The sequence below is a fragment of the Citrus sinensis genome, chromosome 6, assembly GCF_022201045.2.
Source record: "Citrus sinensis cultivar Valencia sweet orange chromosome 6, DVS_A1.0, whole genome shotgun sequence".
In the NCBI taxonomy this organism is placed as follows: domain Eukaryota; kingdom Viridiplantae; phylum Streptophyta; class Magnoliopsida; order Sapindales; family Rutaceae; genus Citrus; species Citrus sinensis.
In genome coordinates this window covers 14,015,003-14,037,394 of record NC_068561.1, presented here as the reverse complement: position 1 = coordinate 14,037,394, position 22,392 = coordinate 14,015,003, and the positions used below count along the sequence as shown (strand labels likewise).

General features: G+C 34.7%; 1 protein-coding gene across 6 annotated transcripts; it reads left to right on the top strand.

The window, feature by feature from the left end:
• The first annotated feature begins 6,680 nt into the window (after positions 1–6,680).
• Positions 6,681–21,822, top strand: LOC102617693 (E3 ubiquitin-protein ligase PRT6). 6 transcript variants are annotated; one of them, XR_008055709.1, is made up of 19 exons: positions 6,681–7,050; positions 7,206–8,306; positions 10,267–11,480; positions 11,635–11,775; positions 12,165–12,408; positions 12,501–13,223; positions 14,058–14,249; positions 14,375–15,048; positions 15,342–15,393; positions 15,554–16,193; positions 17,165–17,373; positions 17,465–18,003; positions 18,087–18,191; positions 18,367–18,424; positions 18,536–18,613; positions 19,110–19,178; positions 19,351–19,447; positions 19,562–19,683; positions 21,273–21,822. XR_008055709.1 is itself a non-coding variant. In XM_052443333.1 (17 exons), exons 1-17 carry the CDS (start codon positions 6,991–6,993, stop codon positions 19,423–19,425), a joined length of 6,183 nt encoding a protein of 2,060 aa, XP_052299293.1. In that variant the 5' UTR covers positions 6,681–6,990; the 3' UTR covers positions 19,426–19,453. The 6 variants fall into 6 exon arrangements, 1 of the variants encoding a protein (XP_052299293.1); XR_008055708.1 differs by having other exon boundaries at positions 18,358–18,424; positions 19,351–19,452; positions 21,282–21,822; XR_008055707.1 differs by having other exon boundaries at positions 18,358–18,424; positions 19,351–19,452.
• The last annotated feature ends 570 nt before the right edge of the window (positions 21,823–22,392 follow it).

The following is a 22,392-nucleotide window of genomic DNA, read 5'->3' as shown; positions in this document are numbered from 1 at the left end:
AGTTGAATGATAAATGATCTTAATGGATGTTTGACTGACATGTGCACGTTGCTCTATGTTTGCCATAGCATTTTGTCTTAATTGTATTTATTTTAATTCTCTATTTAAGCTGACCACCCATTTAGGGATATTGACTAAGAAAAAGCCTAAAAAAAATATGACTCAGTGCATCTCATTAAGATAATATTTGGTTTTAGATTGTGTTTTCCAAGTTGAGTAATCTCAATTTGAATAGGACCATGCTTGATTTAAAATTAGTGATGAACTAGGCATAGAGATTCACCTTGTAGGGTAAATAGAATCTAGATCGTTTAATGTTATATTTAATGTTGGCGTAACAATTGGTCACTGTTAATGTAACACCCCAAATCTAACACGTGCGGAACACGTGAAGAATGATGTTACTTACAAATCGTAATCCTTACTCATAAATTCCAAACTAAAATACCTCAAATTCTTATTCAAATAAATCCACAAATTCATACGTCTAACACTAAATAATCTCTCCCAAAACATAACAATAACAAAAGTCTTAAACTCTAAATTACAAGTTAATAACAGAAATAAACTAAATAAAAACATGAGTATGTCCCTCTTCTTATTCAAATGGCAAATGGAAACGAAATCTCTAACTCCAAAGCTAAGCACACCTCTCAAAAGGAATTTAATTTGCAAAAAGTAATGACGAGGGGTGAGCCGTCAACTCGGTAAGTAAAATTATTCGTAACACACTAGGCCTATCGATACCAAGAATATTACAAGCCTTCTTTTATTTAAAACATATATCGTAATCCATAAATTTCATAAAACGATATATCACGATAAAATAATATAAATTCATTGTAACTCAGAATATCAAAAGCATAGTTACTTACGAAAGCAAATCATATATCACATTCACCGAAAAAAAAATGTTAGCTCATGTCACATAGTGTCACCTATAGTCCCGGTGACCCGGCCAGAAACAAAATCAAAATCAGAATATCGTGTGCACACTCAGAACAGAAATCTAATACTGGTCCAGATAAATATATCATATATTACGATCAAAATCAAAATCAGAATAAGAATAACTACGGACAATGAGCCAAAACATAATGACTTATACGTGACACTTTGCACTATATGTGGCACTTTGCGGCGTTTTGGGCACAAAACATTATAAATGGGCACAAAACATTCATATCAGTTTCATAAATGTCCATAACAACAATTTAGGCTTGCATAACATTTTAAAGATAAAATCATAAAAGGTAGTCATGTCATAAAATAATTTACATATTAAAAAGCACTTATAAAATACTTTGTTAAAAAAAATTTAGGTTTGAAAAAATTTTATAAACTGATTTTGTTATGAAAATTCATTAGATTTCTAAATAGTATAAAAACTCTTATAATAATATCAAAATACTTATACATATCCAGTACATTAGGAATGAAATTACTTATCTTGATAAAAGAATTTGAATTAACACACCTCTGAGCCTCTAAGAGCCTCACACATCTCCAACACCTTAAACAAATATAAAATATGACTATTAATAACTCATTCTAGGAATCTGATTTTCTAATTCATACCCATACAGGTTTGATTCTCATAATTTTAACTCTTAATCTAAAACTCAGAATGACATAATACTCTACAAGCTATTCTGGACATCCATGGGTACCTCATGTAAAATTTTCAAGAGGATCCAATACCAAAAACATTTTTAAAACTATTTATTACTTGACACATTTGAAACTGTTTTTACAGTATCTTAACGAACAGAATGGGTTCTGAGCTTTTTATAAAATAAACTACTAATCAGAAACTTATGAAATTAAAACTGGGAACATTAGACACATATATTAACTTCCATATAAAATTTCAGAATTTTACGAGTTCATTTGATGGTATAAATAATTTTGTAAATCTGATCGCAATGCTGGAATCGCAGTTTTCCAGTGCAGTGGTATCTATTTCGAAAATAAGTATAAAATTGAAAACGAACCCTAATTTAACGAAATAAAATTTATTCAAGAAGCCCTACATGTCTAGTTTCCAGAAATATAAATTTCATAAGAACAATCGTTCAGAAAATATAGGTTTAAATTCGAGATACTCATGTTGTCCAGAATTATCCTGTGTGCTTAATACGTCCAAGTTTGATTAACTAAACTCATAATCAATCAAAACCCTAAACAAAGCCTAAACACATTCTAAATCATGCATTATGATCTATGACAATCTAAAATCATGCCAATATAAACTCTAGATAGAGTGATTGGAAATCTTGTGGGGAATAAGGGGAGTAAACTTACCAATTGTTTTGATTTTTTTCTAAACAAATGCTTGAATCCTAGGGTTTGGGTAAGAGCGTAATGAACAGCAGAGAATAAGAAGAAACGTCGTGGATTTAGGGTTATGGAAGGAGAAAATATGAATTTATAGGGAGTCTTAAGTAACCCTATTGAATTTGGAAAAAAAATCATTTTCCAAAATTATTTCATAAATAACCCTTATTTATAATTTAATATCCCTTTCTAATAAGGGTTATAGGCCACACATGATTCCTAATGAAAGCCCAATTTCCATAATTTAATGTTATGGAAATTTGTGATGTTACAATTAGGTTACATTAGATATAAGATATCCAACAGACGACAGCTGATGATGCATAAGGGATTCTGCCCAATATTGTAGTAGATATTGTAGCAACAGTTTATTAGTTTTATTAGTCGCTTTATTTTCAATTAAAATAAAATTGCACTATTAAGATTGTTGTATCAAGTATGATAACATCAATCTCTATGGAGACGATCTGAATACTCATCAATATATTACTTGTTGTGTATACTTGTACATTGACACCCATATCATTAGATAAAATACACACCAATTTTCAAAATAAACATTGTTGCTCTCAAAGACTATGATTTCAGCAAAACGACCAAATTTTTTTTAAAAAAATATTTGGAGTGCCAAATGAACTCCAACAATTCTGAAATCTTAAATACAACTATTATAGTGTCTAGTATTCCCAATTTTAATTTTATAATTTTTCTATTAATATATAATTTTATAAAAATCTCGCAACCTATATTGTTTAGTTAAGGTATTGTGGGACGGTTTTGAACTTATCAAGAAACAAATAGTTTTGAAAATATTTTTGGTGTCTTATTGTTCTGAAAATTTTACGGGAGATATCCATGGATGTCCATAATAGTTTTGTATAATATTGTCTCATTCTAATTATTAGATTAAGAGTAAAAATATAGATTATTAAACTTGTACAAGTATGAGTTAGAAAATCAGGATGTTAGAACAAGTTGTCAAAGTTATATTTTGTATCTATGTAAGGTGTTTGATACTATTGAAGGCTTAAAGGTATATTTAAATCATTGTTTTTGTCGAGATAAGTATCTTTATTCCTAATATACTAGATATGTATGATTACTTTAATATGATTATAAGTACATGTGTTTTGATAGTTCTTTAAAAATTAATTGATTTTCATAACAAAATTAGTTTATGTAAATGTTTTCAAATCTGAAAATGATGTTACTTTTATGGTTCCAACAAAATGTTCTAAATGCCTCTAAATGTGTAATTTATTTTGCTAAATGATTATCTTTTATGAAATTGTCTTTAAATGTTAAAATGGAATTTATTTTGTAGGATTAAGTCATTGTTATGATCTTTTATGAATCCAATATGAATATTCTATTCACATATTTGATTAAAATTATGTATGACTATTTATGAGGGAGCTAACTCTTAAGGCGATATGGAGACCGCCTCTCGGCTAAAGTGCCATGAAATGCCACATACAGTACAAAGTGTCATTTTGCTATATATGAAAAATGAAAAATGATCTAGATCCGGATTTGGCCAACCCTAAAGTGATTCATTGCAAGCTAATGGGTAAAGAATAAGGAAAATTATCAGTCATATACTCTTAAATAACACCAGTATCAAACGTGTTACAACACTTTTCGCTTGTATCACTCGTATACCCTAGGTTAACAAAAGAGTTCTGGCGTCTACCTTTCTGTTTACTACCATTAAGAACTTAACAGAATTTAAGCAAAATGACTATTTTACCCTTGAAACTCAAAATGAGGTAAATAAATAAATTTACGTTGAACATTAATGTAAATTTTCAATACACAATTTTTTTTTATTAACAATACATTTTTTATTAAAAAATATGAATTATTAATGGTACATATTATTAACAATTATCCATAAAAAATATTCATCTTATACCATAAAAAATTATTAACAATATATTATTTACAATTATACATATTATACCATAAAAAATTCAAGTTTGAGCTTGGAGGAGTAGATCTTCAATAATTTAGGTTAAATTTTGGAGGACTAGATTAGGTTGTAAAATAACTTTTTTTTTAGCAATTATTAACAATCATCCGATAAATGAAATGACATGTCATTTTTATCAAAATATATCATATGACATGTCATTTTTTACTAGGTAAATGGGATGACATGTCGTTTTAAAAAAATAATAGATTACCCTTATGATGTTAGCGCTCGCAAACGGCAGTTAACGGATTGGTGGACGGCAGAAGTGTTTTGTCAACTTAGGGTATACGAGTGATATACTTGAAAAGTATTGTAGCACGTTTGATACTGGTGTCATTTAAGAGTATATGACTGATAATTTCCCAAAGAATAATGATAGAATCATAATAATTTTATACAAATATGTGTATAAATTGTGGCATGATGAAATTGATTGTATAAAATAAAAATGAGTCCATACAATTAAAAAAATAATTATTATGACTTTTCATCTAATTTTTTAACGTTATATCAATTTGTACACACTATTTTCTACAAAAACGTTTTGACTCTTATCATTATTTATGAGCAAAAGTAACATAAAGTAGTCCAACCATTTTGAAGGTTTTTTTGTGTCATTTCCCCGCTCAAGAATTCGTGTGGAAAGCCACCTTCATTTGACACATACCAATTTGAAAGCCCAAAACCAAGCCCAACACAATATGAGATAAAACAAGGGCCACGATACCATTGGGCCACATGTGGGCCTGCCATTACAAAATAAACTCAATGTCACCGACTATGAGAAAATGAACTCCAAAATGCAAGTTAAAAGTGTATAACAAACAAGCAAGATATTAGGGATGGCAAAAATTCCTACAGGGACGGGTACTTTCGGAGATTTTTCCTATTTGGAGAGGGTATGGGGAAAATTTTTTACCTAATTTTTTATTCGGGGAGGGGACGGGGATGCTCATCCCCTACCCATTTCCTCATTTTTAATTTTTAATTTTATTTTAATTTTTAAAATTACTAATAAATAAATAACAAAATTATAAATATTGTTAAAAATAATAAATATCAAAATAATTGTATGTTGGGAAAGTGGTCACCCTTTGCCGGGAATTAGTTGAAGAGTATTAATTGAAGTTTTCACCAACTGTTTATTGCTTTGATTATACTGGTAGTAGTTCTTCTACTAGATTTACAGGGGATTCTTATAAGAAAACAACCAAATGGATGACAGGTTTTCATGATTATGTAAACAATGGAGATTGTGCAGTTGTTGCAGATGAATTAGATTCATATTTGGATGAGAAAGTTATATCCCGGATGGAAGATTTTAATATTTTAAGTTGGTGGAAGACAAATGCTAATAGGTATCCTACATTAGCTCGAATTGCTAGAAATATTTTGGCAATTTCAATTACAACAGTTGCTTCTGAATCAGCTTTTAGCACCAATGGTAGAGTTGTGAGCTCATACCGTAAAAAACTTCATCCAAGCACATTGGAGGCCTTAATGTGCTGTCAAAGTTGGTTACGAGCTTACAATAGTAGTATGAGTTTATTTTATATTGTAATTATATTATACAGTTATTAATATTTGCACTTATAAGTTACATTACTTATATCATTTTCATTGTTTTAGGGTTTTAGGTTTGAAATCTGAGGCTATATCTCAATTTGCCACATTTCTCGAGGAAGAACATGAGGAGTAGGACGAGCAGGAGGTAAATACTTTTATTAAAAATATTAATTAAGTATCTACATTTATTTCATTTATTTTATTGCCGATATAAAAATAATTTTTTTCTTTTTATTATAGGATTATGAAGATTGAGTCATTGGCAAAGATAATTATTTTAATAATTTATATTTTGAATGTGACTTTGTAATGGATCAATATTAATGTAAGATATATTTTGAACTTTATTTTTATCTGAATTTTTTATTTTAATATGATTAATTTAAAATCGAAAATAAAAAAAAATGTATTAGACTATTAGTTATTCGGGAACCGGGGACCCTCGGGGATCCCCTGTTATTATTCGGAGAGGGAATGTGAATTCTTTCAAGTAATTCTGACGAGAACGGGAAAGAGACGGGAACATATACAAAATATAAATGAATAAATATGGAGAGATTGGTCCCCTCCCTCGTCTCCCCATTGCCATCCCTACAAGATATTTCAAGATAAGGAGGTGGCGGAACAAGCGTGAAACGCATGACTTAAAAATAATTCTAAATAATTAATTAAACACAACTTTCAAGAATTATCCAAAAATGAAAATTAGTAAGAAATAATAGTACAGTAAAATGAAAAAATTACGCAACTGAACACAATCACAGATTATTCTAGACAAAAGCGTGAACCGCCTTAATAATAATAATAATAATAATAAAACAACTGAAGAGAGCAGGGTGAGATAGATAGAGAGATAAAGACCGGAAGGCGAATAACAAAATTCAAGTCATAATTTATTAGTACGTATGTATTATATTATCCTTAGTGTTAATGGTGATGCAGATGTTTTGGCAATTAGGGTTTTGAAGAAGTGAAATGAAATCGTGATATTGAAAGCAAAGCTGGGGAGTGGAAGCTCTCGATTAAGGGAGTGTTTGGGGTCTTGTGGTGACTGGCTTGTACGTTACTGGCGTTCTGCTTCTGATTCTTCTTCTGAAACTGAAACCGACATTATGGAAATCGATTCTCCTCCGGATTTCAGTCCCCCTAAGCCTCGTGATCGAATTGTACGGGTACGATTTTCATTTCAATTTCTTCGTTTTCTAACCTTTTTTTTTTTTGGAGTAATCAATTGATCCGTGATATTGTTATAGAATGTTATATACGGAAATAGAGAAATGGCACCCATTTCTGGCTCTAATATGTGCATTTCTATTTATAAAAACAGAGGCTGATAAATATTGGAGTTCCGGAGGAGTTCCTTGATTATTCTGGAATTGTTAATTTTGCGAAGAATGATAAGTCACGGATACCAGAGCTGGTATCTACTATCTTGCCTCCAGATGAGGAGGTGGCAGAAGTTATACAAGATGCCAAGGCCAAGAATAAAAAAGTCTCGGTGGGGCCAAATATGAAAGGGAGATTTCGTGAGAGCATGTTATGGTTACAATGGTTAATGTTTGAGCGTGAACCTGAGAAAGTTTTGAGGAAGCTATCAAAAATTGGGCAGCGTGGTGTTTGTGGGGCTGTTTGGGGAAATAATGATATAGCATATAGGTGCAGGACGTGTGAGCATGACCCGACTTGTGCTATTTGTGTTCCTTGTTTTCAGAATGGGAACCACAAGGAGCATGATTATTCAATAATTTATACTGGTGGTGGATGCTGTGATTGTGGGGATGTCACAGCGTGGAAACGTGAAGGCTTCTGCTCAAGACATAAAGGTGCAGAGCAGATACAACCCCTTCCAGAGAAGTATGCTAACTCAGCTGCACCGGTTCTTGATGCCCTTTTCATTTATTGGGAAAACAAGCTCTCATTGGCAGAATCTGTAGGTCAGGAAAACCCTAGAGCGAGTGATCATGTTGCAGAGCGTAGGAAGCTTGCGAATGAACTGACGTTTGCAGTGGTTGAGATGCTTTTAGAGTTTTGCAAGAATAGTGAGAGTTTGCTCAGTTTTGTTTCCAAGAGGGTGATCTCTGTCATTGGTTTACTGGATATTCTGGTCAGGGCAGAGAGGTTCTCGAGTGATGTGGTTGTCAGGAAACTGCATGAGTTGCTCTTAAAACTGCTGGGAGAACCAATCTTCAAATACGAGTTTGCTAAAGTATTTTTATCTTACTATCCAGTTTTTGTGAAGGATGCTATTAGAGAGCACAGTGATGATACTATAAAGAAGTATCCGCTGCTCTCTACATTCTCTGTGCAAATCTTCACGGTCCCAACTCTGACTCCCCGACTTGTTAAAGAGATGAACCTACTGGAAATGCTCTTGGGATGCTTGAGAGAAATTTTTGATTCTTGTGCTGGAGATGATAGTTGTTTACAGGTAATTCCTCCCCCCTCCCCCCCCCAGGGTAATTGCAAGAATCATCATATGTATATGCATGTCCAATCCTTAAGATGACTTTGGCATGGACTCTTATATATTTTGAGGTTTATCGCATTTATAGGGTTTTCCATAACAGGTATTTACTATAAATTTTTATGACACTTTGCTATTTAAATATTATCAGATCTTCTAAAGGGAGAAACAGCCTCATATGTATTTTATCTTTTGTAATTTTTCCCTGGAGCAAAGGAAGACCTACATGATCAATAACACCAATTTTTACAAAAATTACAACACATGAATGAGTTTAATTTGAATGGTTGAGATTTGAAACATATCAATTCCTAAGGTGTATTAATTATGCCTGTGGCATGGTTTCACCTAGTCTATTGTGGAACTCATTGGAGGAAACAAATTGCTAAGTTTTCAGTGGATAGGAGTATTCCTGTAAATTTCTGAGATGGATGTCTTGAAATATTTGTTTTATTAGGGTTCTCTTTCTTTTAAGTATAAAATTTCTATTCACTATTGGTTTTTCTTGAAGTTTTAGATTTCATTTTTTTCCCCCTTATTTCTTGGTCTTAGCATGGGTAGGTGATTTGTAAAGGTATATTAGTATAAGAAAATACAGAAATCTTTAGGTCTTAGATACATTTTTGTGATTATGCTGATTGAATTGTCAAGCTACTAAGATATTGGAGGATTTGCTGTTGTATGAGTTGTTGTGTATAATATCTTATTGAATTGGTTTTAAATGTGGAAGGCATTCACTTTGTTATGTTTAGTTGTTTTTCTTCCAGTCTGTTGCCCGTAAATATATTGTCCCATTTATTAATGATTGTTGGTTTTACCTGCTGACGTGAAATATTTATATGTTGTTGACGTTAGCTGTTTGAGTGTATGGGTATCCATGCATTGCATCTGCACATGTTGTGAGGAGTGCATTTTAACAGGTGGAAATTTGAGGAAGAAAATAATTTTTTTACCTCCTGCAGTTATATGCGTAGATAGATGGGGGAAACTGTTGATTCACCTCCTTTTTCATTGTTTGTTTCTTCATGAATTATGGTCCCTTATCTGCTTCCTTGTGTGAGTGTATGTATTTGGTATCCTGACTACTCATATTTAAGTTATCTATTATTTGGAAGAGGGTTGGGAGGAAAGGTGGAAGTGGAGTACTTTTAGGTTCTGACCACACCTCTCCGTCTTTCTGCATCTAATTGGAACTTAGTAGCGGGTGCTGCTTTGTACCGTCGTTAACTAGTATTCTGTTCTGGAGTTATTGGATGAATCAAATTGTATCATTTAGCTTATATCATGGTTTTTATCTTAACTTTGGTTCCTGTAATGTGGCACCACTTTTGGAATTTCTTATCAACATTTTATCTGTGTAGTATGTGCAATATGCTTATACTTGTAGAATTCCTTGGTGGTCCATGGGCTGGCCTTAATTTGCTTGAACTTGATTTTAGACCCTTAATTAATCCAAATGAATTCTGACTGGTAGAATTTATTATGCAATTGCATAATTTATCGATTTAAACTTTGTGAGTCTACTTAAGTATTAAGAGCATTGGTCTGACTTTTTTCTTTTGGATCTTTCTTTTTCATGGTTTGCCCTGTTTATTTCAGCAAATTGGTGAAACGTAGGTATTTATGTGTATATGCCAAGGGTAGCATAAGGGAAATGTCATATTGTACTGAGTTTTGTATGCACAGTATTTCTTCTGTGAATTTCTAGTTTGGTTTATAATTAAAATTTTAGGAAAGAAAGTAGCTCATCAATCAGCTTACTATTTAGGACCATATTCAATGGAAATGCTGATAAATTCTCTGGCATTTGTTTTATTTATGCATTTTTTTCCTCTCTGTCAACGTGTCTGTTTCTGCTATCATTTCAGTTTGATGTTGCATTTTTTGGTTTGATTTGACAAAGTTCGTGGTATGCACTTTGCAGGTTGCAAAGTGGGCAAATTTGTACGAGACCACTAATCGTGTGATTGGAGATATTCGATTTGTTATGAGCCATGCTGCAGTTTCTAAATATGCGACGCATGAGCAGTTAAATATCTCAAAAGCTTGGATGAAACTCCTAACATTTGTGCAAGGAATGAACCCTCAGAAGAGGGAAACTGGCATCCATATAAGAGAAGAAAATGAGTATATGCATCTACCATTAGTTTTAGATCATTCTATTGCAAATATTCAACCTCTTCTGGTGGACGGAGCATTTTCTTCTGCTGTTGCTGAAGAGACACGTTATGATTTTAGCATGTACAAACAAGATATTGGTGATGGGGACAGCCTAAGGCATGCCAAAGTTGGACGCCTTTCCCAGGAAAGCTCTGTATGTGGTGCGATGGGGAGGAGCAGTTTATCTGCTTCTACATTAAAGGCTGATGATGTCATATTTGATGCTGTTTCTGATGTTTTACTTCCTCATTCTGTAACATGGTTAGCACATGAGTGCTTGAGGGCCATGGAGAATTGGTTGGGAGTCGATGATAGATCTGTTTCTGTTAATGATATATTGTCTCCAAATGCCAGCAGAATTTCAGGTAGTAACTTTGTTGCATTGAAGAAAACATTATCTAAGATTAAAAAAGGTAAGTCAATTTTTAGTAGACTTGCTGGTTCAAGTGAAGTGACAGCTGGTATTCAGGAAAGTGGTGACCTGGATAATGCTACAAGTATGGGGAAGGAGAGTAAAATAACAATCAGTGGTGAAAGAGATACGGCTTCCTGGAGGTCTGCTGGTTTTAATGATAGTGAAATGGAAGGAGAATGTGCCACAGAATTAGATAACTTACATGTTCTGAGTCTGTGTTATTGGCCTGACATAACGTATGATGTTAGCTCACAAGATGTATCTGTTCACATTCCATTACATCGATTACTTTCCTTGATTATACAAAAAGCATTAAGAAGATGTTATGGTGAATCTGCTGCTTCAGAGAGTGCTGATACTGGTGCTGAAAATCCATTATCAGCAGTCTCGTTGGACTTCTTTGGGCATATCCTTGGAGGATGCCACCCATATGGGTTTTCTGCTTTTGTTATGGAGCATCCTCTACGAATTCGGGTATTTTGTGCCCAGGTTCATGCTGGAATGTGGCGGAGGAATGGAGATGCTGCCCTGTCATCTTGTGAGTGGTACCGTGCTGTTCGTTGGTATGTAATTGTGCTTTGTATATGTTGGATTTTACTTTTAAAAAGATAACTTCATTGTATTGTCCTTCCTTTTTTTTGAAAAGTAGGCTGGGGGTTTGCTTATGAGATTTCTGATGGTTCTCGCTCTTTATTTTTATTTTTTTGTTCTTTCCAGGTCTGAACAGGGTTTAGAGCTTGATCTGTTTTTGTTGCAGTGCTGTGCTGCATTGGCCCCGGCTGATCTGTATGTCAATAGAATTATAGAGCGCTTTGGGCTGTCAAACTATCTTTCTCTGAATCTTGAACGGCCTAGCGAGTATGTGCCATTCTACAATCAGCCTAATATCATCATATGTTTTGAACTAGTTTTCTAGCTGTATCGGAATGACACTTTCAAAGTTAGGATACAAAGTTTGCACCCAGCTAATGTGGCACCAATAGAATTTAACTATTTGGATGAGAAATGATAAGACCTAATAACAAATTATTACTTGAACCTATTAGATTAGTCTCACATCATTTGCCACATCAGTTGCACTGCAAACTTTGTATCCTGTCTTTGTAAGCCTATCGTTATTGTTTATTTAGATGTCCCTTTCTTTTGGTGGTTGCGGCTTCTGTATTTTATTGTGGTTTTGGATAGGAATCTGATATGTTATTTATTAAACAATATTGATGCTATGTTAAAGATCTCGATGTTTTCAGGTATGAGCCAATTCTGGTTCAGGAGATGCTCACTCTTATCATACAGATACTCCAAGAAAGGCGATTCTGTGGGTTAACAACAGCTGAAAGTTTGAAAAGAGAGTTGGTTCATAGGTTAGCCATTGGAGATGCCACTCATAGTCAATTGGTGAAATCTTTGCCACGTGATCTCTCCAAGTTCGATCAGCTTCAGGAGATTTTGGATGCAGTTGCTATGTACTCACATCCTTCTGGTTTTAATCAGGTTTGTTTTGTGTCTCAATTATCCAATTATTTTTTCTCTGTTGACCTTTTTTTCAATGGGACATCCTAATTTTTTCTTTTTGGATATCATAGGGTATGTATTCATTGCGATGGTCATATTGGAAAGAACTAGATATTTACCACCCTCGTTGGAGCTCACGAGATTTGCAAGTTGCTGAAGAAAGATACTTGCGTTTTTGTAGTGTCTCTGCATTGACCGCTCAGCTGCCTAGGTGGACAAAGATATATTATCCTCTTGAGAGCATAGCTGGCATAGCTACATGTAAAGTAGTCCTTCAAGTAATTCGTGCGGTGCTATTTTATGCTGTTTTCACTGATAATCCGACTGATTCTCGCGCCCCCTATGGAGTTCTTTTAACTGCATTGCACTTACTTGCATTAGCGTTAGACGTCTGTTTTCAGAAAAAGAAGTCTGGTGATCAGTCATGTGACATTGGAGGTTCAACTCCCATATTAGATTTTGCTAGTGAAGAAATTGCTGAGGGATTAAATAATGGTGCTGGGAAACAAAGCTTGTTGTCACTTCTTGTTTTCTTGATGGGGATGTATAAGAAAGATGGCGCAGACAACTTTCTGGAAGCAGGCAATTGCAATCTTTCTTCTGTGATTGAAAGTTTACTGAAAAAGTTTGCTGAGATTGATTCTAGATGCATGACCAAACTGCAACAACTTGCACCTGAAATTGTCAGTCATTTGTCACAATCTCTTCCAAGAGATGATACTAGTGGATCATTTTCAGCTTCTGATAGTGAGAAACGCAAGGCAAAAGCTCGAGAGAGACAGGCTGCAATATTGGTGAGATTTTTTGTCTTTTTATTCTACTGTTTTTGAGTTCTGCTTAAATAAAAAAAAAAAAAGGGCCAAAGAAATCTTGGAAGAGAAATGATATTTAGGTAGCGTTTGTTTTTTCATCTAAAATCTAAATGAGTCTGAATTTTTTGTAAATTTGGGTGGGTCTGGATACAAATGTCTGAATGACATTTTTTTTAAGTATCTAAATATAAGTGACATCATGCATATTTTTATTAAGAAAAAAAACGAAACATAATTATTTGACGTTTATATCGTTATAACTCAAAACAGAAAAAGGATTAGGTTTTATAGTTTAGGAAATAAATATATTTAATAATGATATTTTTAGAATATAATATTTACTTCTCATTAAAAACTTTTCTCATTCAGATCAAAGTTATAAAAGTTTACTTTTTCTATTCAAATGTAAATGTCTGAAGACCAGACATCAGTAACAAAAAACAAACAAACAAATTTAGAAAAAAAAAAATTCTGAAATTAGTAAAATTTCTTACTTCAGATGTTTAACAATCAGGTTCTTAGTTTGAACTAATCCTTCCAGAATGGAATATTCGGATGAGTAGGGTGCTTTTATTCTTTGTTAATTTGAATCTTTAGAACTAAAATCGCAGGGGTGGATGCATTATTTAAAAAAAACACACACACACACACGTACGAAGCATTGTTGGTCTTGCTGGCATACTTTCTCACTTTTGGCCATTACTCAACCTGAGGTGAATGACAAACTTGAATTAAACTGGGTTTTATTTTGGCTGGCTAGATTCCTTTGACCCAGGTAAAAATTATCTTCTCATCTTTATTTGATATGATATGCAGGAAAAAATGAAAGCTGAGCAGTTCAAATTTTTGTCAAGCATTAGTTCCAATATAGAAGATGCTCCAAAATCTGCTCCAGAGGTAACTAACTATGATGCTGAACATGTTTCAGAAGAGTCTGTACAAGATGTGTGTGCCCTTTGCCATGATCCTAATTCCAGAACTCCTGTCTCGTACCTGATTCTTCTCCAGGTAAGTAACTACTTTGTGCATCTGCCGTCGTATGAGCTCGTCAATGGACCGTCCTTGTTGAAGGATTTTGTATTGCTAAATTGCATTAACTGATTTCTTATTTTCCTTTTTTCCCTATGAAATAGAAATCTAGGCTTTTGAGCTTTGTTGACAGAGGTTCCCCATCATGGGATCAAGATCAGTGGTTGGGCAAGGAATGTGGCACTATTAGTGCAAACAACATGGTCAATCAATTTGGGACAAACACTCCTTCTAGTGCTTTGGGAGTAATTTCATCATGTCAGCTGGCCCAAGTTGCTGAGGAAGCAGTCAATCAGTTTGCCTACAATGGGAAACCTGAAGAAGTGAATGCTGTTCTTGAATTTGTTAAGGCTCAGTTCCCTTCGTTGAGAAACATCCCAATACCTTTTACATTCAGCAATGGAAGGAAGTGTACTGCTTCTAGCATGGAGATGTTTGAACAAGATCTTTACTTATCTATTTGCAGAGAAATGCGTAAGAATATGACATATCCAGATTTAATGAAGGAGGATGAAGAATGCTCAGTTGCTGAAGGTGGTTTAAAAAACAGAGGGAATTCTGATTCTTTCTTGCTTGGAAAATATGTAGCTAGTATTTCAAAGGAGATGAGAGAAAATGCTTCGGCTTCTGAAGTTTCTCGTGGTGATAGAATAGCAGCAGAATCTTTGGTTTATGATGGATTTGGCCCCATAGATTGTGATGGAATTCATCTTTCATCCTGTGGACATGCTGTGCATCAGGGATGTTTGGATCGCTATGTTTCATCATTAAAGGAAAGGCAAGTTCTCCCAACAACTGAAGGAAATTTGATTTTGTTGTTAAATGCCAGAGATTTATTAATCACCTGGCTTTTTAGCATTTCTCAAGATGATCTACTTGAGAATGTTGATAAGGTTCTAGAGTGGGCCATCTTGATAGGTTTTGCCCTCTTATGTTTCTTATTTGAGAGTTTTCACTACGTAATGCAGCTGCATCTATAAATCTACCTGCAGCTGTTATGTGTTTTGTGTGTTTGTATGCATGCATGTCGAGAGAGAAGGCTTAATATATTTTCTTATATTGCTTTCACAGATATAACAGAAGAATTATTTTTGAAGGAGGACATATTGTGGATCCAGATCAGGTACAAGTTTATATGTTGTTAATGCCATTGAGTATTATTATTATTATTATTGTGGCCTTTTTATTTTCATTTTTTTAGTAAACAATCAATGTTGTCCCCTGCTCCTGCCTCTGCCCCTACCACAAAAGCATTTGATCTCATTTACATTTCTTTCTGTCAGGGGGAATTTCTTTGCCCTGTATGTCGACAATTAGCGAATTCTGTCTTGCCTGCATTGCCATGGGATCTCCAGAGGATTAACGAGCAACCTACTGTTTCTGGTGTTGGTTTGTCGCTAGATTCAAACTCATCATTTACAACGAGGGAAGAGAATACTTCTCTTCAGCTTCAGCAAGCTGTGTCTCTCTTACAATCTGCTTCCAATGTAGTTGGAAAGGCTGATGTAATTGAATCTTTTCCCCTACTGAAGAATGAAATTATGGCGTCAAATGTTGAAGCTGTCTCTCGTCGGATGTGTAAAATGTATTTTCAAAACAAACTGGATAAGTTTTTCGGATCTGCTAGGGTAAACCCCTCATTGATCATGTGGGATGCTCTCAAGTACTCACTCATGTCAATGGAAATTGCTGCTCGTAGCGAAAAGACTTCCACAACACCAATCTACGATGTTAATGCCCTCGATAAGGAACTCAAATCTTCCAGTGGATTTGTGTTGTCCTTACTACTAAAAGTCGTCCAAAGCATGCGAAGTAAGAATTCTCTTCATGTGCTTCAAAGATTTAGAGGTATTCAGCTTTTTGCAGAGTCAATTTGCTCTGGTACTTCCATTGATAATCCTGGTGGCAGATGCAAACGAGGAGGTACATGTCCTGTTACTTCTATCCCTTTGCATGTAATTTTTTTAAGAGTGGTGCTTTTCGTCCCCTGTAAGCTTTCGTTTTTAAGCAAAATTTTTATTGCTTTTGCTGCTTCTTATAATTGCACTTAACCAAATTTGTCCAACTATTTCATTTTTTTAGCAGTTACCTTGCACCCCACCCCACCCTATCCCAAGTTAAACATATCCCTTTAGGTTTGAATTCATGATCTCCTGCTTCCATAGCAAGAGGTAATCCATTGGGCTATCCTTTGGGATCAAATTTGACCAATTTTAAATCTGTGAAGGTTCACAATTATTTCTGAAATAGTCAGAGGGAAATTTCACCAGATTCTTGTTCAGAATGGAAGAAGTTTCTTTTTTAAATAGGAAACACAGAAAATTTTATAGAAAATTCAAAGGGAATAAAGATTAGAATTGTGAACCAGAGGTCTACAAAATACAATCTTCTGTACAGTGTGGAACAACAAAAACTATACAAAACTTAGAAAAATGAAAACCTTGAAACCCTAGACAAAGGAATAAAAAATCCAAACCATCAAAATTAATCCAAAACTTAGAATGGAAGAAGTTATTGCTCACATAATGGAGGATAATGTAGTGGCCAGTGGGTGATGTACAAAAGAAAGTTTGACATTAAGAGAGTTATCGTAACCTGGGTATTGTATATTATTAGCCTGTTTGGTTACGGCCCCCAGTTTATAGTACATTCAAGAAATCTGTTTAATGGTCAGGACTGCTTAAATAGGGAAGTTCTTGCCGGATCCTTGAAATAAAGATTTCTTTCCTGACAAATATGCTTTTGAAGCAGGAGTTTAAAGGAAAAGTGACAGTCCATAAATGAGACAGACGTTTTGTAGAAATATGATTGGATATCTGCTTCGGTTTTAACTAATTTTGAAAAAAAGAATTCTATTTGTTCAAAATTGATCTCACACGTCCTGTGCTTCACAGGTAATATGTTAAGTATCTTGAAGCATGCTGATGTCGAAGTGTCATATCCTGACATACAGTTTTGGAATCGGGCATCTGATCCGGTCCTTGCTCGTGATCCATTTTCATCATTGATGTGGGTTCTCTTTTGTCTTCCATGCCAATTTATATTATGCAAGGAATCCTTATTATCCCTTGTGCATGTCTTCTATGCTGTGACACTATCTCAGGTGTGTTACCATCTCTCAGTTCTCAATATTAGTAATTTCAGTGTTCTCTTGGAAGCATATATTTTTCTTATTCCAATATGTTGTAATACAGGCAGTATTATCATGTTGTGGGAAACTTCAATCCAAGGTTAATGAGTTAGGTTTTTCCGATAGCCTGATTAGTGACATCTCCAAACTTTTAGGAGAATTTGGTTCTGCTCAGGAGTATTTTGTTTCGAACTACATTGACCCTTCTTGTGATATCAAGGATATGATTCGTAGATTGAGTTTCCCTTACCTACGGAGGTGTGCATTGCTTTGGAAATTACTGAATTCTACTGTCCCACCTCCTTTCTCTGATAGAGATCATGTTTTGGCTCGATCATCTCATGGTATCAGTGACATGATGGATAGCAGTGATGATGCTTTATCAGATCTCAAAGAAATACAGGAAGTGGAAAAAATGTTTAAGATTCCCTCATTGGATGTTATTCTCAAGGACGAAGTGCTACGTTCTTTAGTGTTGAAATGGTTTCATCATTTTTCTAAGGAGTTTGAAGTTCATCGGTTTCAACATGTTTTATACTCCACCCCTGCTGTTCCATTTAAGTTAATGTGTCTACCTCATCTCTACCAGGATCTTTTGCAGAGGTTTGTTAAAAGAGTTATTCATTTGATATGCTATTGATAGTTGCTTAAGAATTTTCACTCATTAAAAAGATGTTGTTTGTCAGGTATATAAAACAGTGTTGCTCTGATTGCAAGTCTGTTCTTGATGAACCTGCTTTGTGCCTGTTATGTGGTAGATTATGTTCCCCAAGCTGGAAGCCATGCTGCAGGTATGCTGTCCATCCATCTTCACTTGGATTTATTAAGATAATGTGGTTACAGCACACACAACCAGACCTATTCAATATTAATTTCTTCTTTGATAGTATTATGTTTAAGGTGAACAACTATATTCCTATTTTTACAATTCCTCAATTGCTTATTTTTACCTTGAAGGGAAAGCAGTTGTCAAAGCCATGCAGTGGCCTGTGGTGCTGGTACTGGTGTATTCCTGTTGATCAGGGTATTCTCTGCTCCTAGCTTCAACAGGAAGCTAAATATAATTGTGTTATGTGTTTACTGTTGTGCTTGTTGTTTACTTGCTTAGATTACTAATAATCTTTTTTTCTAATAGAGAACAACAATTCTGCTTCAACGATGTGCTCGTCAGGCCCCTTGGCCATCTCCATATTTGGATGCATTTGGTGAAGAGGTAATTTATTTAATTTTGTTTTTGTGTGTTTGCACGGTCGTAAATGCTTGTTTAATGTGTATTCTGTTGCTATTCAGTCAGTATTTTCTCTTTTATTTAGCATGAAAACAATAAAGGACCAACAGAAGTTTGAACTATACCATTTTCTCCTTTCTTATTATGTCTCTCCCTTAGTAGTAAAAACTTTCTTGGAAATAATTAATTAAAGGTCAAAACTGAAACCACTCTTTGATTTGTCTTGAGAAAACTTTTGCTTACGCAACATGAGACATTTGGACCTGGTTCCATGGTTTATCCGAACTGAGAATAAATTTTAATGCTGAAATCTTGTATCAGATTTCATTCCAGTTGCACATAATCTGGTGCTTTTTTGTCATTACTATAGCTACTGTTTGATTTTGCGTCCTGTTCCTATGCTTTGTTTCTTTCTTTGGGTGCGCAGAATTGTATGGTTTTATGGCCAATGTGCATTACACTTGAAATTTTTCTGTTGCAGGATATTGAGATGCATAGAGGAAAACCATTGTACTTGAATGAAGAACGCTATGCTGCTCTGACGTACATGGTACTGAGAGTATTTGCTGACTTTTTGTTAATTCTTTTTGTTTCTTCAAATGAATTTCTGAATCTAATATTATAAATACTATGCTTATGTGGAACTCTTATATGCTCTATTGGAGGTTATTTTTATTTTTTTTCTTTTTCTTTTGTAATATGTTATTAACCATGTTTTATAGGTTGCTTCTCATGGCCTCGATCGGAGTTCCAAAGTGCTCAGCCAAACTACCATTGGTGGTTTCTTCTTGGTTTAGTTTGGGGTTCACGTGTACCAGTGTAAGGTCCTAGGGAATATCATTACTGGCACTCCTTGTTTTTCCACATTCACTCAACTATTTCACAAGTTCCCATCATTTACTTATGCTGAACATTTCATCTAAATTTTCTCAGGGGAAAAAAATGGTATTGCGAAATCCCAAGATTGCCAAGTTACTTGTATTTAATTTTATGGAGAATAAGCTCAGGATCTTGGATGCAGGGGTAAAATCTTATGAAGCGTTCAGCATATATAGGTCTGTTCATTGAACTTCTATTTGTTGAATTATTATTATTATTATTTTCAGCGTCTGGAAACAAACTCTTTTGTGGCATTCTGGCTGAGGAGAGCATTTGCACTTGCATATATATATATACACACCTAAAGTAATCCTATTATTATGCAAGTTAGTGTCCTCTTCACAGAATTGGCTAATTATTAGTTACTCTATAAAATTTGGAGAAAGCTATATTGCAGTTTTTTTTTTTTTTGGCCCTCTTGGAAGACAGTTTATTTTAGGCATCCAATTTGGGAGCATACAGTGATGAAACATTAAGAGATATACAATCTCTGATTGAGCAAATGGATATTTGGTTGATGAACCTGTAGGTACCAGGGCTTCCGATTATGCCTTCTTTATTGTTTCCCCCACTTTTTATGACAAATTACTGAATATGCTATGATTCTTGAGTTTAGATTGACTGTTGTACTGAATCTAAAGCTTCACATCTGCTATTTCTATCAAAGCTGTTTGAGCTCAAATTTCTTTTAAGCATAAACTTGTTTTGGTTACATAACACGGTAATAGAACTAGGTCATGTTTTGTGTCGTCCACGTGTTTACTTGTATGTATTTGCATAGCATTTATTGGATGCTTATTAGTTTAGGTCAACTGAACAGAAGCATTCCCTGAAATTTGTGATTGATGGATGAAATCACAGTCCTAAAGTGAGCAAGTTGCTGTTTGGAGAAAGGAAGAGAGTAAGTTCTTTGAAATATAAGCTTCTATAAAATGCAATGGAAGTGGGCGAACCTCAGTGTAGAGGTTGTTCGCTTATCTACTACCTATGAAACAGGATGAACAACTTTGAAGAGATGCACAAAAGCCTCTTAACGATGCCTAAAAATCATAGGTCATTTTTAGATGTGAGAAGAAAGCTCTCTGTGATTATTTGTAGCAGGCCAGACAACCACCAAGCAATTGTCTGCTTTGAGTTTCATGCATGTGTCTTTTGCCTGAAACATAACTGCTAAATATAGAGAATCCAAGACTTGTAAACTCTACAAGGCTAGCCTTTGCTTGTGATGTTAGATGTGACAGTCTCCACACAAAGAGGGTAAATTATTACGTACCAATTGGTTTCAGGCAGCTCTGGTGCCATCTATAATATGGTCTGTGGCAATAACCACACGTTAAAAGAGTAGCTTTTGTTTATCAGTTGAACAAAAATAACTTTAGACTGACGAACAGCGAGGATGGAAAGAGTATGGGTTTGATGCATAGAATCTGTTTGTTTGACTGAAACATTTCATGGTTCTCATCTATTACTAATAAAAAATACTGGATGGAGTCGGATGGTACGATTACACTGCTGCTTACCCATTATATTGTAGTCTGAACATGCTCTTTCCACATTTTATTGCTGACATCTGTGTGAAAATAAAGATCGCTTTATTTTATCATGAGCTGCTTGTCGAAGTTTATGCCGTCAGTAGAACATTTCTTTCTGATAATCAAACAAAGATTATGAATAGATTTTTGGTGTTCTTGGCTTGGTGAATGGTTTTCCTTTGTAATGTGTTCGAATGATTTTGAATAACTTATTAATTTATGTGAATTTGCAGGCACTTCAGATTTTCATCAGCTTGAATTTGAATGAATTTGGTGTACATCGACGGTCTGCTGCTGGCAAGTACACCTCCTCGGCTCCTCTCAATGGTTGTACAGTCATCTGTAAAGCTTGAAGAAACCGTTGCTGCATTTATATTTTGCGGTACTTCACTGGATTTTAGTCCATCATAACGCTGGGTGTATGTCATTTGTTTAATTGTGAGTCCTCGTTTTGGGGACGCAATTGTTTATTGTGGCGTTGGTTCTTCTTGAATCAACACACCTTCAGTTAAAGAGTTAAGAAGGCAAATGGACGGGGTAGTTCAACTTGTAAACATCCCTCCACCACCCCACCCCCACCACACCCACACCCCCCACCACCCCCCGCCCCCCCCCCTCCCGGCGGTGGAGCGGCGCGGCCCCAGCCAAAAACCTTTTCCTCACTTATGTAGCATGTCTTGTATATTATTATCAATGCTTTTGTTACCTGACAGACAAGTTTTCAAGAAAATCTGTTGATTACTGGGATATAGTTTAAGCCAATGATAAGTTTCCTTTAGACCAGGTGATTGGAAGTAATCTGGTAAATAGTAAGTATAGGTTTGATCAAAATGAAGTGTGTCCACGGTCGGGGGCGGACCTAGAACTTCTCATCAGCCTGGGCATACAATAAATTTTGTGCGAATGTTGGTGTATATAAAGGAGTTACAAGATACGTATATCAATTAACGCGGTATCAATTGACATGATATGAAAACTCTCATAATACGCTTGAGAAATTGTATCGTGCAACATTATCGATGGGTCTAGCATTTAACTAAAATGAAATCTGTCTGGGGCAAAAGAAATGGGGTGCATATTAATTGAAGGCTTTATACGGGTTTTCCTGTATGAATTAAACCTGCAATTCCCCTCAGGTTAACATGGGGATGCAACACTCTGTTTTATAAAGTTACCTTTTTCTAATTGTTTGTTGAATTTATTTATAATTATTTCATAAAGCAATACATTTGAACGGTAGCAAATCAACCGCCATCGGTAACTTTATTCACCGTTTCACTAATGTTTGCCGCCGTAATTCGCTGTCGTTTGAACTAAGATTTGACGTCATTCGAACCCCAATTCAGTTCACGA